This window comes from Cheilinus undulatus, linkage group 24, assembly GCF_018320785.1.
Source record: "Cheilinus undulatus linkage group 24, ASM1832078v1, whole genome shotgun sequence".
Taxonomy (NCBI): domain Eukaryota; kingdom Metazoa; phylum Chordata; class Actinopteri; order Labriformes; family Labridae; genus Cheilinus; species Cheilinus undulatus.
The window spans coordinates 11,898,643-11,915,386 of NC_054888.1; the positions used below are offsets into that span (position 1 = coordinate 11,898,643).

At 41.3% G+C, this 16,744-nt stretch overlaps 1 protein-coding gene across 4 annotated transcripts in view; it reads left to right on the forward strand.

Annotated features, from left to right (window-relative positions):
- LOC121506247 (histone deacetylase 4-like) overlaps positions 1 to 16,744 on the forward strand; it is a 98,696-nt gene that overhangs the window by 22,430 nt on the left and 59,522 nt on the right. For all 4 annotated transcript variants that reach the window (XM_041781961.1, XM_041781959.1, XM_041781960.1 and 1 more), the window contains one exon: positions 9,890 to 9,958. In XM_041781961.1, the coding sequence (XP_041637895.1) occupies positions 9,890 to 9,958 (69 nt within the window). The remainder of the gene's footprint in view (positions 1 to 9,889; positions 9,959 to 16,744) is intronic.

The following is a 16,744-nucleotide window of genomic DNA, read 5'->3' on the forward strand; positions in this document are numbered from 1 at the left end:
ACACAACCGCTGCCTCTTTTGTGTGCCGGTCAGTGTGATATGAGCTTCATGTAGGGGTTATTTCCAGCCTCATTGTCACGTTTTGTCTGCTGTCCACTTGTGCTGACATGTTTTTTTTTTTTCTATCCCTCACAAAAGCAAATTACGAAATTGTGGCAGATTGCAAAATGCACTTCAGCGGCGTGTTCCCACAATGCCGCACCCTCCCTTCCCCTCTCTGAACCCGGCGAACAAGGATGAGGCTCCTGCCAGCCAGACAGTTTGTGGGTTCTGTTCTCCTATGTACCACCAACTTGGCTGAACATGACTAACAGCTCGTCCCAGAACAAACCCAAGAGGGGGTCTCTTGTGCAACGGCCGACCCCCTACATGCACAGGCTCAGCTTTGTGCCTGTGAAAACGGAGGGCTGCACCCATCTCGCCCCATCGCCACCCATCCCCCTTCCAAAAAACAAACACCTAATCATGGCCTTTATCTGGGCTGGATGTCTTGGAGCATAAGAGAAGCTGTGTTTTTAATTGGTATTAGGACAGAGAAGGCAGAGAGGGAACATGAGCTAATGAAAGGACTGGGACACGTCTTTTGTCCCTGCGTCTTTTGTCTCAATCCCAGCTGAGAAACGGGATACACTGTGTCCTGCCAATGAGCTGTCAGCGGCAATTACGGTTTACACTGCCGCGTCAGAGCCCCAGTCCTGTGCCTTTTGACATTTTGCTGCACAGGGCTCGACACAAAGCATGAATGTCTGGCCTGGGCATCAAGGGACTGCTACCGTTACACAAGGGGAGCAGAGTGCAACTATTGCTGGGGCCTCCTACATCCTGAATAAGTCAAGAGACATGCACCAAATATTAGGCCGTGCACTTGTTACTAGCTGTAGAGAAACTGTCATCTCACACGTTGTGGGTGCTGTAAGGTGTCAGGCCCAGCTACCCAGGCATGACTGTTGCATCATAAGTCTCCCAGCAACCATGTGTGGATGTCCATTCAGCATCATCTGTGATAATAATCATTGAATATGTAAGCACCAATCTGCATGAAGAAATAGACAATGCATTTTTCATACCTCATTACTGCTGCATGGGGTTCTTGCAGAGGGATGCAAATCAACCCCAGAATGCACTAGGCAGAAGTCGAGGAAGAATCCATCCTTGCTCAATTCACATTTATACTTTAGAAAAATGAGATTAATGTCCAAAAGCTTATGGCTGCCTTTTTCATCAACCTTTGTATAGTTTTTTAGCTCTGTGTCTGGCAGCATACATCATTTTCAGCATCTAAATGTGAAAAACAAACAAGGAAGTCCAAGCTGACTCATGTAGAATGTTTAAATCACACCTGCAATAGCTGAAGGTAAAATCTGGCAACCTAGCTACTAGTGACATGGATAATTTAACATCTGATTAAACACAAATGATGCTGTTTACGCAACTTTTCTGAAGTCAAGTAAGCACCAAGACAACAGTAAAAATTGCGCACAATTGTGCCTAAACGGTTCAGATGGGAGCTTTGCAAGATGGAGTCACCAGGAAAAACAAGGAAACGGGCGTATCCATCTGCTTTGCAAGGTTAGTCATGTAGGGCGTTAGCACCGCTCCCAGGTTCGGTTGGCGTTCCCCACTTGGAAGAAAGTTCTGCCCTCCTCTCAGCTAAGTGGAGGGTCAGGAGAGCCACATCCATTTAGCCACATTCATTTCCTGAGAGGGGAGTGGTCAGGGGTGGAGTCAGACAGCTCAATAACATTTAAAGCCACAGACACAAAAGCAGCTTGTTCTGAGCAGGGCTGAAACATGCAAAAATCCAATACTGGAGTGTTTTTTCAGCAACAGACTTCACAGACATGTTTTGGGGACCTCTGAGACCAATATAAACTTGTCTTAAAAGGGTAACATATCTGACTTTTGACGTTTATAGTGCTAGCACCAACAGCCTTGGATTCTCTTTGCTGATCAACATTGCGTTGCCGTGCTGTTCCTATGTGATGTTATCAGTGCTATCAGTTCAGGGTTGTTTACATTGGCTAAAAGAGCATTATAGCTTTAACTGGAGCTACTGGTGGCTGTGTTTCTGTTTAGACAGAGTATTTGGGCAGGATTGAAAGCCTAAACTGATAAAAAAGATATTGATTAACTTGTTTAACTGTCTCTTGATTCTGGTACCAGCTGTAGAGGGATCTAACTTTAACCGTTTAACCAACTAGAAACATTGAATGCTAGTGAGAAATACACTGAACCTACGCAGGTAACTATACCCTGAAAATTTCCCGCCTCACTTATTCAAACTTGTCCCTTACACCAGGAAGTTTTCCTGCAGTTTGACTGGAGGGATGATGAAGGGTAGGGGAGAAGGGAAATTTCAGGGTGAAAAATTTGGCTGTTTGTGCTCATTTTCAGGAGTTTTGTGCAGGTGTGAATAAGGCTAAATTGAGGTTGAGATTGTTAAAGCAGTGGCCATGAAGGTTTGTTATAGTGCCTAAGCTTTATTTGAATAATCCTTGAAATTAATCCAGCTTTTAGGAGGTCTTGTGTAGTCAAAATTGACTCTTTTTAAAAGTTTTTGTTCTTTAATTCCATTTCTAATTTATTGGAAACATCTGTATTAAATAAAGTTGTGGTTTTGTGGTGCAGATGGCTTAGTGGTTAGTTTGCATCCCATGTATATGGGCAGTCCAGGTTCAAGTCCAGCATGTGGCTTGTTTCACCATTCTTTTATCCCTGTTTGTGACTATTAGCTGTCCTATCTCTGTTGATAAAGGCATAAAAATACCAAAAAAATAAACCACAAACAGAATGTAGGGGTAGTTTTTTGCTATTTTTAGCAAATATAGACCTAAACATGATGATAGGGATGTGATGATACACTTATTTTACGATACAAAGTGTGTTACGATATGCCAAGTCAATAAATTAATAAATACGATTCTTTTATTGTGTTTTGCCAGCAACGAAATGCTAAGTATGTTTTTTTTCAATATTTTTTCTTTATAAACAAAAGTGATAAGTTCTCATTTTTAGGTTAATAGTAAAATAATGCATAGTTAAATGAGAAGCTAAAAAGATGTAGTGCCCTCAACTGGTTAAAAAATGGACTATTGCTATATTTGCTTTAATGACATGGTCAAATGTCCACATTTGCATTGTTTTTAATTGCATTTAAAGGTACATCCCTACATAACAATCCTTCAAAGCTCCAGATTCAGTAAAGCTAGTGTAAAATGCCCTTTAAAGGTTTGTCTGGCTGCTTCATACTATTTCCTACTGGAGTTTGTTTGATTGAGGACAAATATGAAAGTTCTCTTGAGGTTAGCGGGCTCATTTTCCCGCTTGTCTTTTATGCGTCCCGTTCCCAGCGTCTCTAACCGAGCAGCGAGAAGCTGGGCACGCAGCGTTGTTTGGGGTGAGCTCGGTCTTATTGAGCTCTTGTTTTTAAGCGCCAGACCAGTTTGCTGAGCACTAATCGAGGTGTGGAAAAACAGTTTTACTTGTTTTATCATCTCTGCTATAAGTTTTGGTGCCTTGCATTTCAAGCCTCAGCATCCCTGCAGCTTCACTTTTTGTCTTTTTAAATTGATTAACTGACCACATGACTTTGATGGGTTTTTGGATGCACAACAGACACCCGCACTCTAATTACTGATTCCCAACTAATTTGTGATTTTATATCAAATGACGCCATTCACAGAGAGGCACAAAGACGCACTCAGACGCCTCGCCAAATTGCATTAGTGCCGTGTTTTTCCCACTGTACCAGCCTGAAACGATGCACACATGGTTGTTTTTTTTTGTTTCTCCAAACGTTCACAGGCCGCAAACTAGTGGCGACTCACACAGGGGTCACCCATTCTCTTTTATCAGCGGGCGTGACGTCAGCCGCTGCCCTCGGGAAGCAAATTGCGCGACCCAGAGGAAAAGGCTCTTCAAGGAGAGGCGTGTTTGATTAATCGTATTGTTCCTGTCTGGTTCACCTTGCACGCTGGAGTCACCCTGGACGAAGCAGCCAGGACGGAAGCGCGCTGAATGTAATGAGGCCGGAGCATCCTTCCTTCCTCTCTTTCTCTCTCTTTGTAAACGCCACGGACAGACATCTCATTTCTCCCACACAACAAAGGCCCCTGTCAACATACAGAGCCCAATCCAGGGGGTCAAAGCTTGCCTGTCACAAACGCCATTTAGAATCCAGCACAGAGCTCTCAATCATTTCTTTTAGCTCCTGAATCCTTCCTACTTATAGTGCCGATCATAACATGCATGTTTTCCGACGAGCCCTAGCTGCATTAGCTTGAGTTGACTGACTCTCTGCCTGAGGCTAGCCGAGGCTATTTATAGCTCCCCTCCGTCTCCCGATGCTTGCCCAGTGGGACTAAGAAGAGAAGGGAGGAGAGAAGGAGAGAGAAAGGGAGGAGGGGGCTGCTGGGTAACTAGGCTACATTCAAGATTGATGGACCCTGTTGCCAAGGTATATGGCACTTTTCTTCTGTGAGTGTGCAGTGGTTGTGGTTTGTTGCTTCATTATGTTGCACTCTTCTCACTAATGTGTGTTTGTACACACCTGTGCTCCCTTCACGTGTGTCTCAGGTATCAGTGCTGCGGTCTGCGCTGAAAGCTCACACACTTTGTCTAAAGCGACCGCAGACAAAGACACACATCTCCCTTATTCCCCCCACGTTTAAGCCGGAGATGTAAAGCAGCTACCGGCAATTTGGGGTGTAGACTTACAGCAAGCCACAGGTGTCATTAGTCACAGATGTGACCGATTTTCTTTGCAAAATCTAGGCGGTTTGTGCGTGATTTGAATGAGAGATATCAGCTATGGTTGGTGTTTGTTTTGGAGGGGTGTCGATGTGACCACCTGTCTGCTCTTGCACTATATTTCCTCAGCTTTAAATGAAGTCTGACACTGTGTGTGTATGAAACCACAGGAAAGTTCTAATTTGACTAACACCTGTTTAGTTGTAAGCTTAATCCTCAATTGGCTGTGAGAACATCTGAGGTGAATAAACACCTGATTTGTACCCTCTACAGCTGCTTTATCATGAATTTCAAATGGTTCATTACATTTGGAGTGTTGCATTGAAGGGCAGCCAAAACTGTAAGACAAACTCTGCAAGTTATTTTGCATTTCCAGGTCTGACCCTTTGAAATCAAATTGTCACCATAGGATTGAGGCTGGTTTCCATTTTTTGTCAATAACAACAGCTGTCTTTCTGTCACTGTCTTAAGCTCTCTAGCTCTCCAAAATAACCAAAGTACACACCGTGGCTCCCTCTGCTCCTCACTCAAATGAAGGTGAGAGCTCTTTTGGCAGGAGGGGCACATTATGCTGTAAACAAAAAGGCAGCAAGTACACACTCCATGTTTAACGCTCACTTTTACAGGAGAAATTCACATTTGCCTGGTTGAATAAAGGATTTTGATTAAAACTTTAAAATTGATTAAAGTTAAATGTAATCAAAGGCACAGCTGACATGAATGCAACCAGCACGTTGTAGCTGTTTGTCAGGAAGCTTTAGCTTGCTTTTTGCCCCTACATTGAAACTATTGTTAGCATATGTAGCTAACATATACATCCTAACAACTAAAACTATTTGAGGAAAAGATGCAGACCACAAGCTCTGTGATTGCTCTGCTGTATAGCAATGGTCAGTATCAGTAGGATGAGATTTTCCAGTGTGAGATTTACAAGTTGGTTGAATTAACTATCAATAATGTTTCTGAAATCCTGGTCAGATGCTCTTTTAATACTGTAATAAAGTATAGTGCGACATAGCAGTATTTTAGACTAGAAAATGGAAATAAGATTGTTTGTAGGCTCATGTATAACTGCTCAGCTGAAGTGATGAGTAACCATGATATTAATCTGCAAAGAGGAACAAAGGCTGGTGGAGCTAGCAGCTAACTTTAGCTACTCTCCTCAGCATACCAGCCTTGCATCTTATACCCACTGACACAATGATCCTTTGCTGAATTTGACTGTTTTCTGAGCATTTTCTACACTAGCTGGTTAAATGCATGTTAAGCTGGCTAAGAACATAGTCACTCTGGAACATCACTAGTTTTCTACCTTAGCTGATTTAGCAACCGTACTCCTACTTGCTACGCTCAGTTTCAGTTACTATGGTTTCCTGTATACATTCAAGCTAAAAATGTAGTAATGGGACCGGAAAGTAGCGTAAATATTTTGCGCCTGCAAAGTATGGGGGACTCATAAAGGCGTAGGGCACTGCGATGTAGCTAAACTAGACTCAGGTTGAGTGAAAGGTAGCTTTGGTTAGCATTTTGGCTTTAAATACTGCTGCGCTTGCTCTACCAAATGTGCTAAACCAGTGCCCTGTGTACCTCATATACCTCAAACGACAAAACCAATGGACAAAATAAGCGCAACAGCATGCACTATGATAAACATTTAATCATGATTATCTTGTTTGATGACCACAAGATGTCAGAATCATGATTGATATTTAAACTGGATCAATCGCTCAGCATTTGCGTCCACACCCAAGTCCTTGCCTTGAATGCTGTAGGAACAGGGTGCGAGACTAACATTCCAAATCAGCGTACAATGCATCCTCAAGCTTCATGTCTAATTAAGTGTGTGCATGTATGTGTGTGTGTGTGCCAGTCTGGTCCAGAGAGAATTCCAGAAATAGCTTGTGCACAGTGAGATACTCGCCTGTTTTTTCCCTCCTTTTTTATTCCTCCAAAGGGATTTTACATGGCTTTTCATCTCCCATCCAAAGGAATAATTGCATGTTTGTGCGCTTGAGATGTCTTTTAAGCCTCGTGCTCGAGATATATATGGATCAGGTGCTTATGATTTACTAAAAATACATACATGTGCAGGGGATGTGAGTGTGTGTGCAGTGTGGCTTGATTTTTAAGATACATGGATGTATTTTCAAATGAGATACAGAAGGAGACTGTTCTTTATTTCAGTTCGTTATGTTGAATTAAATAAAAACAGAATCCAGGCCTCAGTATAAACATTGTTTATGTTACTATCCACTTACAGTAATATCCTTATTGGCCACAGAATGAATAAACATGATTATCTTCTTTAATTGAGGAGCATTTCTATTATTGATTAAAAGTCTGATGGTATTGATATCTGTTTGACACCACACTTACAAAAATATTAGTCCTCTACAAAAGAGATCTGAATGTCTTGCGGTTCAGTTCAGTGTGAGTTTCATCATCTACTCCAGTCTGCGGAGCACTAAGGAGCTCTCAATTACTATATGAAATTAAAAAGCACAGTGAAATATATTGATGCAAAATGATGCATTTTTAGCCTGTATTTGTGTTTTTATCCACTAATTTCAATCATTTAAATGCAGAGGCAACTTAAAACAAAGATTAATTTAATTAGTGCTTGGATTGAAAATAATACAATGTGAATAGATTGTGCAAGAAAAGTATTCATGATTGTAACGCTACAGCAGGGGTGTCAAACTCAAGGCCCGGGGGCCAAATCCGGCCCGTGGTACAGTTACACCCAGCCCACCAGATCCTATCATATTTTTATTATAACTGGCCCACTGGTTTGAGGTCTGCAGATTTCATCCAGTTAAAAAATGTAAACTTGACCATGATGATCTAAAATCTCCTCGTTAAGTCATTAGAAAAATTTAAATTTAAAATAATTAGATAAAAAGTCAGGAATGTGGTCAAATACATTTAAATTTTCATTTCACATTCTATATAGCCTATTGCTTCTCACAGTTATGACGCAAAGTTATGGTTTTGACTTTTTATTTCATATGCTGACCTTTTCAATTCACAATTTAGACTTTTTATCTTATTTTTTTTACCTTTTAGATCCTCAATTTTAAATTTTTAAGTAATATTTTGACCTTTTAAACTCATCATTTAGATTTTTTTTCTCATGTTTTGACTTTTTCAGTTCCTTACTTTGACTTTTATCCCATTATTTTATCCTCAATTTTAAATTTTAAGTGATATTTTGACCTTTAAAACTCAAAATTTAAAATGTTTTTTTTCTCACACTTTGATGTTTTAAACCACTGATTTTGAATTTATCTAATATTTTGACTGTCAAGAGTCATAATTTCAACTTTCTATGATGTGTGATGTGTGAATCCTGAAAGTCTTCATGTAATCATACATCATTTGTCATGCAGAGAACAGGTTGACTTGGCGACCACAGCCTGGTTACCAGCTGCTTCTGACTGGTCAGATTGATTTCTGTCATATCTGTAACGCTTTGGTCATGAGTGCACACATTCATACAGTGAGAGCAGAACCACGATCAGGCCTCTTTTTCCTTTTTAAACTGTGGGACATCATCTCAAATCACCATGACAACATCAGGCATGTGTTTTGACATGCTAGCAGAATATTTGTTATTAGTCAACTGCTAGTTGTGTTTGCAGGCAGTGCTGATTATGTATGTGAGGGAGTGGTTTTGCTGCTTAAAAACGACATGATCTCATTCTGCACACCACTGTAGTGGGAAAAAGCATACAAAAAACACCTGCAGTGGGTTTGCTGTGCTCAAACTGAATTTGGGATTCCTACGTGAATCTTTTTTTTTTTTTTACCAGCACTTTTGCTAAACATCCTGGTGTCAAACTTAAAATTGTAGGCAAATCCTTACACACTGCCTAAGTTTTTCAAACATGTTACTAATGTATTTAAACAATGTAGTCAGTACTCTCTTGATCTCTTGTTTTTTATTAACCAGTATGAATAAAGAGCATTAGTTTGCTTACTTTTTGTTGGAACTCATCATTAAAATAATGCAGAATTTATTTCAAAATGTGGGACTTAAGGGTGTAGAAAATGTTGACAACCCTGATATGTGGAAATGTTGCCGATTTTTGCACGGTGAAGGCAATGTGTAGGAATTTGTGTGTCTAGGACGTCTGTTTTTGTTGCAGTGGTTCCAAACTGGTCTCTGTAACATTTGATTTTTACTAGAATCATATCAAAGTTCGTACTTCTGCTATGTTGACTCCATTTGTTATTAATTCACAGAATAGAATATCCATTTAGCTGAACAGTACTGATATGTGATTTTTGGTCCGCACTGCCCAGCCTTAGTGTGCAGGCGTGATGCATGTCAATTCCTCTTCCTTTTTTTTGCGCTGCTTTCTTGTTTTTCCTCCTCTCTCATCTCTATCCCCTCCTTACCTCCGTCTTCCCCCTCTCTCCCCCGATGCATCCTCCTCCTCCTCCTCCACCTCCTCCTCCTACCCCTCCATCTCTGTCGCTCTGCTTTTTATAGCCATGTCTTCCCAGGGCTCGGCAGCTACAAAAGCCTTTTCATGTTGCCACTATAATTAAAGCCTCCACACTTTAGCACACACCGACGAAAAATGCATGCATGCACGGAGAAAAAAAACAGCAGGATAGGCAGCAGGACTGTATCTTTGTGTCTGCATGTGTATGTGCGCTGTGTGTGCGTGCTCTGCATGTGCAGTTATACACAAAAGGGTGAGCTATTTTTACCTCTCCCTCCCCTCCCCTCCCTCTCCATCCCCCCCTCTTCATCCCTCTCTGCTGCTGCTGCTGCTGCTGCTGCCAGCCACATTTGCTATGCTGAGCACAGGCAGTATCAGTCGAGCCCCAACATCCCTCCGCTCGCGCACAGCTCAGCCTGCTCCATCGCTTTCCTCCACATTTCAGGCTTATTTTTAGAACAACTCTGCAAATTCACACTCGGATCTTTCGGTTATGGACCACGCAGTCGCTCAGGTGGCGGCGTCTCGCAGCCTCGCAGATGACCTGAGCCCGCTCGGAGCTCGCCCGCTCCGGCTGTGGTCTTAACCGCCCCCCCCCTCTCCGATTAGCAGTTTGGTTGTGTCGCCTGAAGCTTTGGTCACAATGTTGCGGACAATATTTGAAGCGGAGTGTGCTCTCTCTCCCACAGAGGGGATCCTGGGGAAGGAGCAGCCGCTGGAGGTGCTGAAGACATCGGCGCTCAACCACATCCCAACAGGTTGGACACTCTCTCTCTTTATGTTTGTTTACAGTGCATGTGCATTCACTGTCAACCCCATGCAGTGACTTTTGCATGCACAATTGTATTCATTTTTCACAAGTTGTAGCCTTTAAAACCTTCCATTCTAACTCCTTTTTGCAGTTGTCTCATAGTGCCATTTTGTTGAATGAAAAGGCAGCATGTAGGCGCTCTGTTTGTGAGCTTATATAAAACTGTTGTCGGACGTCTCCAGAGAAATGGCTGCCAATTATATTTAGCAAGTTCCTGGGACAGTTTGAAGGTCCCAAAACTGAAACAGAGCTTCTTTTTCAGCTGGAATTTCAAAAATATGCTTCATTTGTGTCCAGTGTGTAAAAGATGTAAAGAAGAGAAGAAGAAGTAGTAAAGAAGGAGGAGAGGAATGAAAAGGGGCACAGATGGAGATGAGGTAATCTGAAGGGGAAAAGAGTCTGATGTAATATGCATAATGTATTATCTAATGCCATAATGAAGGAACTAAAATCGACCAGAACTTGGGTTTTCTTCTTACAGAAGCAGCACAGTGCAGGTGTAACACTCAAGCTCAGCCAGCCTGTTGCTTCAGAATTACAACTTAATTTTCCCCAACTCTGACCTGAAGTGTCTCCCTCTCGTCCCAGAGCTTCACAAAGCCTCACATGTGCGCTCATGTTGTGGTAGGGGGGTTATTTTCTGCGCGCCTTCGGCTACGCTGATAAAATATTGAAATCCACCGGAGTGACTTCATCAGATATTCTCTAAATCTGTTGTCTTGGATACAGAGCTGCCAGAGGGTGAGAGGGTGGAGGGGGTTTCCTTCCATGTTTGGAAGCGAGTGTGACCCGGGCTGTTTGGATGATGGGATGAGGAGAAAACACCTGTCTATGAACATAAAAAAAACACACTTTTTTCCACTAAAGACAGGAGAAGTTTCTTCATAGAAGATGCAGAAGCTGCAGTCTTTAATGTGATCCGACTCCTGTGGACGCAATCAAGCAGACAACATGCATCTTCTGCACTTGCATGGAGCAATAAGACTCAAAGTAAACACCACAGTTTAGTTCCCTCCATGCTGATGCCACATATTTGACACCCTGAATCTTTTTTTTACCATCAGCTTGATGATACTCTGGAAAGGCTTTTTTTGTGCTCTGAAAAATGGTAGCTAAATCAAAGAAAATGTAACAAATCCATTGGTTACTACATCTATTTATCAAGCCAAGCATTTACCTTTTTGTGGCCACTTTGGCTTCAAAAACGCTTGCTTTTCCCTCTTGTACATGTCTTATTCCAGGGTAAAAATGACAAATTCAAGTTTGAAATGGACCTTTTCCTATATTTTTAGGCTTTTTTAGACTCAAAAATATAAATAGATTGCACTCTTTAAAGGTGTTTCTAGATTTCTGACAACTCAGGCTGTAAAGACCAGGTAATCCCAACCCTCTGTGAACCTCCCACCTTACAAGTACCTTAAAAAGCCCCTCAAGACACTCAGAAAAAAGTGATATATTCTTGTCAAAAATGATCAAAATTTAAATGATTTGATTCTAACCCAAGTTACTAGTGTAGCTGATGAGCTCCTCTCATCAGTGCAAATCTAATGCTAGAATGAAAACACAGTCAGTAGCTGAGAAACCAATGTTACTGACAGTATACGCTACAAAATAGATGTCAACATTCGCCAATTTATACAGATTTTCTCAAGCTTTTGACTTTACCATCCAAGTCCAATCAAAGCTTAATTAATTCACTCACCGCATTGAAGGGTCAGTTTTTTGCCCTGGAACACTTAAATGTGGACTACAGGAGACAAAGTTTGACCCCAGATCTTCCAATTAGTAGAAAAGTCATCGTACCTCCTGAGCACCAACCATATGTTGCAGTAGAGAAGGTTTAATGAGGATCAAGTTATCATTTGGTCCATATTTGTAGCTCTCTAGAGTGAAAAAGCTTTCCATCTCTGCATAATATCCTATGAACAACCAATAACATTTCCTTCAAGTAAAATGCAGCTCCTAAGATTTTCATTAAAACTGAAAAAAGCTCAATTGAGAGGCCTGTAAGGGAAAGTTTGGAACTTAAAAATACAAACATTAAACATATAGATAATAAATAAAAGGCAAGGCAAGTTTATTAGTAAAGCACCATGCACACATAAAGCAACTCGAGGTGTTTTGCAGATTTAAAAACGGATTTGTAAGAACTTAAAGCATTAAAAAGTATTGTGACTTGACCAAAACTGACACACCAGATAGACTGTATGAAATACCCATTGCATGGCTATATTTCACATTCATCTGGGAAAGCTCCCATAGAAAGTGTTTGGGAAGGACAGGACTTTTTTCTCGAAAAGGTAATTGTAGGAACATTCCGTCTGTCGCATTCATGACAAGCCAATCAGAGCAACAAGACAAAATGACGTACACATGCCAACTCTTGTGCTGACAGTCTACTGCTGCTGTAGATTGTTAACGGCGGAGCTCCTCTGTGAATAAAACTGATGCTAAGGCCAGTTAGGAGATGTGCTAAACATCCTCTCTGCCCAGACAAGCTTTGTGGCTTTGTGCACTTGTTTAAAAAGAAATGTAGTCCAGTGCTGATAAAACTGCCACTTTCCTACAGCTACTCCTGAGCTAAAAGCTACCCTGGCAGTAGCCATTGAATACACTGGTAGACCCCACCATAATGATCACAGACCCATGACAAAGCAGACCGGGAGAAGAGCGAAAACATCTTTTCTGTCACGAAAAGTTTTCAGTGTTGCTCTCTTCCCTTGCTTGGCACGTTGTCCAGTTCTGACAAAACCTCTACTGTGGCTAAGTCTGAGCTAATCACTCCACTAGCAGCCATTGTATACAACCACTCACAGTACAACTAACCACAACCTGGTAACTCACAAACTCATACAGAAGCCGATTGACTGAAGAGCGAAAACATCTTTCCCACTGAAAAACTTTCAGTGTTGTTTTTATTCTTTATTCCACGCAGAAACCTGGCCCAGTTCTTGTAAAAGTGACGCTATGCTAAAGCTACATCTGAGCTAATCGCCACACTGGAGACAGCCTTTGCATTTTTGGGTACAACTAAGAAACAGTTGCACAGGTTAACATAGACCTGGATATAAAACAAAACTTACTTCTATGATTTCGTATTAGATTTTTCCTCTTTTTTGCATGATACATGAAAACACAATGTGCATTTACTTTGTGTACAATATTGTTATAACGATATAAAATATAAAGTTCATTACATATAGTATAAGGATAGATTGGAGGACTTGAAAGACTCAGTATAGAGTAGAAGTGACAGCCTTGATCTCGTTTTGCTTTTTCATGTCATACTTTGTAACTGTGTTCATTATTTATATCTAACCTACCTCATGTTCATCTGCATTACACAGCATTACAAACTGGATCTAATCATCTTTAATCCTGTTTAATCAGCATCGTGCACTCTTTACCATTAATTCACACAGACTTTTCTATAGTAGTTACAAAACCTTAAAAAATTGTTCATGTTTTAATTTAAGATTTATATGTTTTTTTCTGGTATTTATTTTGTATGCTTAGCATTTGATTCCGTATGTTGGCAAAGCTAACATGCATACCCGGCCATTAAAGTTGATTCTGATTCTAAATTCAGCCAGGAGTTAAAGCTTTTAGCCATGAATTGGCCCTGATCGATCTTAAGGTAGTTTAAAGCTAGCATAACTTCATCTTACTGCCTTAAAATGTTATGAAAGCTTTATCAGGCCTCTTGACCTTACCCCTGTAACACCTCCTCCTCTGGCTTGCTCCTCTTCAGTCTGATCCATGCTTCTCAGAAAGTCAGATGACAGTAAAGGTCTTAAAATTTGTATTATAAAGATAGAGGATATTGGATAGAGTCAGAAATAGGGATGAAAGAGTGGAGAATGACATGCAGGGAAGGAGATACATGTCAGACTCCAACTTTGACCTTCCATATATGGGGCACAACCTAGTCCTGCCTGTGTCTCCTTTCCTGCATGCCTCTCCCCAATCAACTCTTTCCACCATCCTCTCTGAATAAATTCATAAAAAGGTCAAAAATGTATCTTTAAAAGAAAACATTTGACATGTACCCCCCAGAGGTAGTGAGAGATTACTGATCAGTAGTCTGCTTTTCACACCTGTCAGTATTATCTAAGGGACACAGACTTGCACACTTATCTTGCTTTTATCAAACTGTATTCTGTGCAACATTGCAGCCCAGACTGCGTCATTACCTGCGTCTGGTATCAGGATGGGTCAGTGTCATCTTCCCTTTTAGTTCTGATTTCTTCATCCAGGCTCCTGCAGTCTTTATTTACACTTTTACAGACTCGTTCCTGCACGTACTATACCTCAGCCTCCACACGTCGTCCTCCTCTGACTCTCACGTTTTGTACCTCTACCTCACAGTCACCTGTCTCTTTCCTGCTAAGCTTTGGAGCTGCAGACGGCTCTATGACATCATTGAGACGGGGACAAGTCTGAACCCGCTTGTTGCAGAACAGGACTCGCTGCTCCTCGACACGTCCCTCCGTCACTCCCACAATGTTCTGTCTCCTTTATTAAGGTCACAAGATCATAATCAGGCTTGTTTGCAGGTGGTCTGCAAGGAAGAGTTTTATCTTCTAAAAACTAAGGGCAGGAATGACAGTAACTTAAGCTGATGTTCTCCAAATCCATCCTGGGAGACCAATCAGGAAGCAGCTTTTCACTGCCATCAACAGATGTGCGACTTGTTGCCTCTCATCTTCGCCCCGCTGCTAAATTTGCCATGAAACCCCTGCACTGAATATCTCCTCTTCCTTGTCATCCTCTCGCACGGTTTTAAAGAAGAACGATCACATTTCTCCGAGGCGGCTCTGCTCGGCTCAGTGTGACATCTATTAAGCCTAACGAGTGCCGAGTCGGGGCAGTCGGAGAGAAACCGAGTCTTAAATCTGAGACGCCGGCCCCCTCTCTGCATTGTCTGGTATAAATAGACCTGCAATAAGAGCCAGAGGAGTTGTAGAGGGTTGTAAACAGATTGTGATTTGTTTTAGAGGAGATGGAGGTGGAAGAGAAGGATGCAGAGGAAAGGGCATGGAGATCCGGGATAGAGAGGCGCAAAACCTGCTGAGATAAAAGCATGCTTGAAGCAAAATAACCTCAAGTAGTGTTATAATTGCACAGAGATTCCCTCTATTGCGTCAAAAAAAGTTCTATATCCAAACTTAAAAATGCTCAGAAGAAAGCAAAGAATATGAAAAGAACTGTAAGGTTTCCCTGCAGGCTTTAGATCTTAGAGGAAACTTGATTCAGTCTGACAAACTGAAATTGAACTGAAGCCCTTGTTCTCTGTGTAAAGTTGCATAAGATTCCTAGAAGCTCATCCGCTCTCCCCCGAGACGGCACGATTCTCTTTGTTTTGGTTTTCTCCAAGTGCCCCCATATTGTCTCCTATCGGAGCACATCAGTAAACCGAGCGTTTGACGTCACTTCTTGTATACAAAGATGAGCTGATATCAGAGTTTATCTTTGACAAGTGGCAGCCAAGTTTGTCTAATGGGACGTAAATATTCTTACTACCTGACAGCACAGAGCTGGGCATGATTGTGGTGACTAAGACTCATGTTTCAAGTGTTTATCGACCTTTTGGAGATGTTTTTTTGTGGAGTCATTCAAGCAAAAAAGTTCTGAACAAATTTCATTCATCTGTGTCTGTATCCAGCAATCTTCAGAGTAACAGAATGTAGGAACGTGCAATACGTCACTGCTTTCGTCAAAAACTGCATCTGTTAAATATTTACCTCCCTGCTCAGCAGATTTCAACACGTTTCTCCTTGCAACATTAAGACGTCTAGTGCTTTGATTTGGAAGGTTGAGAATTATACATGTGGTTCTTTGTATTTATGTTAACAGCTGTCAAAGCACAACATTTCAGCTGCAAATACATCTCTCCATTTTACAGAATAAGCTCTGTTGAGTGAGAAAATCCTCCTGCAGGACACTCTCAGCCCCTTGTAGGTCTCCTTCTTTCCTTGTTCTTCGTCCAAGCCTCCGAGCGATTGAAAGGAAAATAGAAATGGGGCATCAGGGTATAAACATCGTGTTGAACTTCTCCAAAGAGTTGGAATACTCAAATAGGAAACAGTGAAGTCAGGCTGACTTTGTCACTGATGCTCACTGGAGTTGCATGCTGTCAGGGCACTGTAAGCAAATTGTAACATGTCTTTAAATGCTGTTAAGTGATGTGTTATGTATTTAAATGATTTTATATTCATGCATGAACTTTGTTTTTTTTGACTGAAAGCCCCCACTGGCAACATCGAATGTATTTCAAATCATCTTCAATCAAAAGCAACGAAGTGCTCTGTTTTGAGCAATCACTGACTGAGTCTCATAATTTTTGTCTTCATTATCTTGTCAAAAACTGGTCAAAAATACAAAAACAACTCTCTTAAATCTGTCCTAGAAAAAGTCCAAAAGCAAACATTAACCCTAACTCTGTTAAACTGGACTTTACAAAATTATCTGAAGTCCGTTGACTTTAAAGGCAACGTGTTTTATTTACCCCTTTTCCACCTTGAACACAGTCCACTGTGGTCTAAAGGTAATGTATGTGCCAAAATATGATATGGATCAAACACCAGAGGAGGTGTTAGACCCCGATAAACCACTTTTTAACAGCCTTTCTCCCACTCCATCTTACGTGCCCCTCTCCCTCTGCTCACCCAAGCAATGTGTCTAGGCGAATAATTTCCCATCCGATTAAATGGGACTAATCATTCTATCTAGC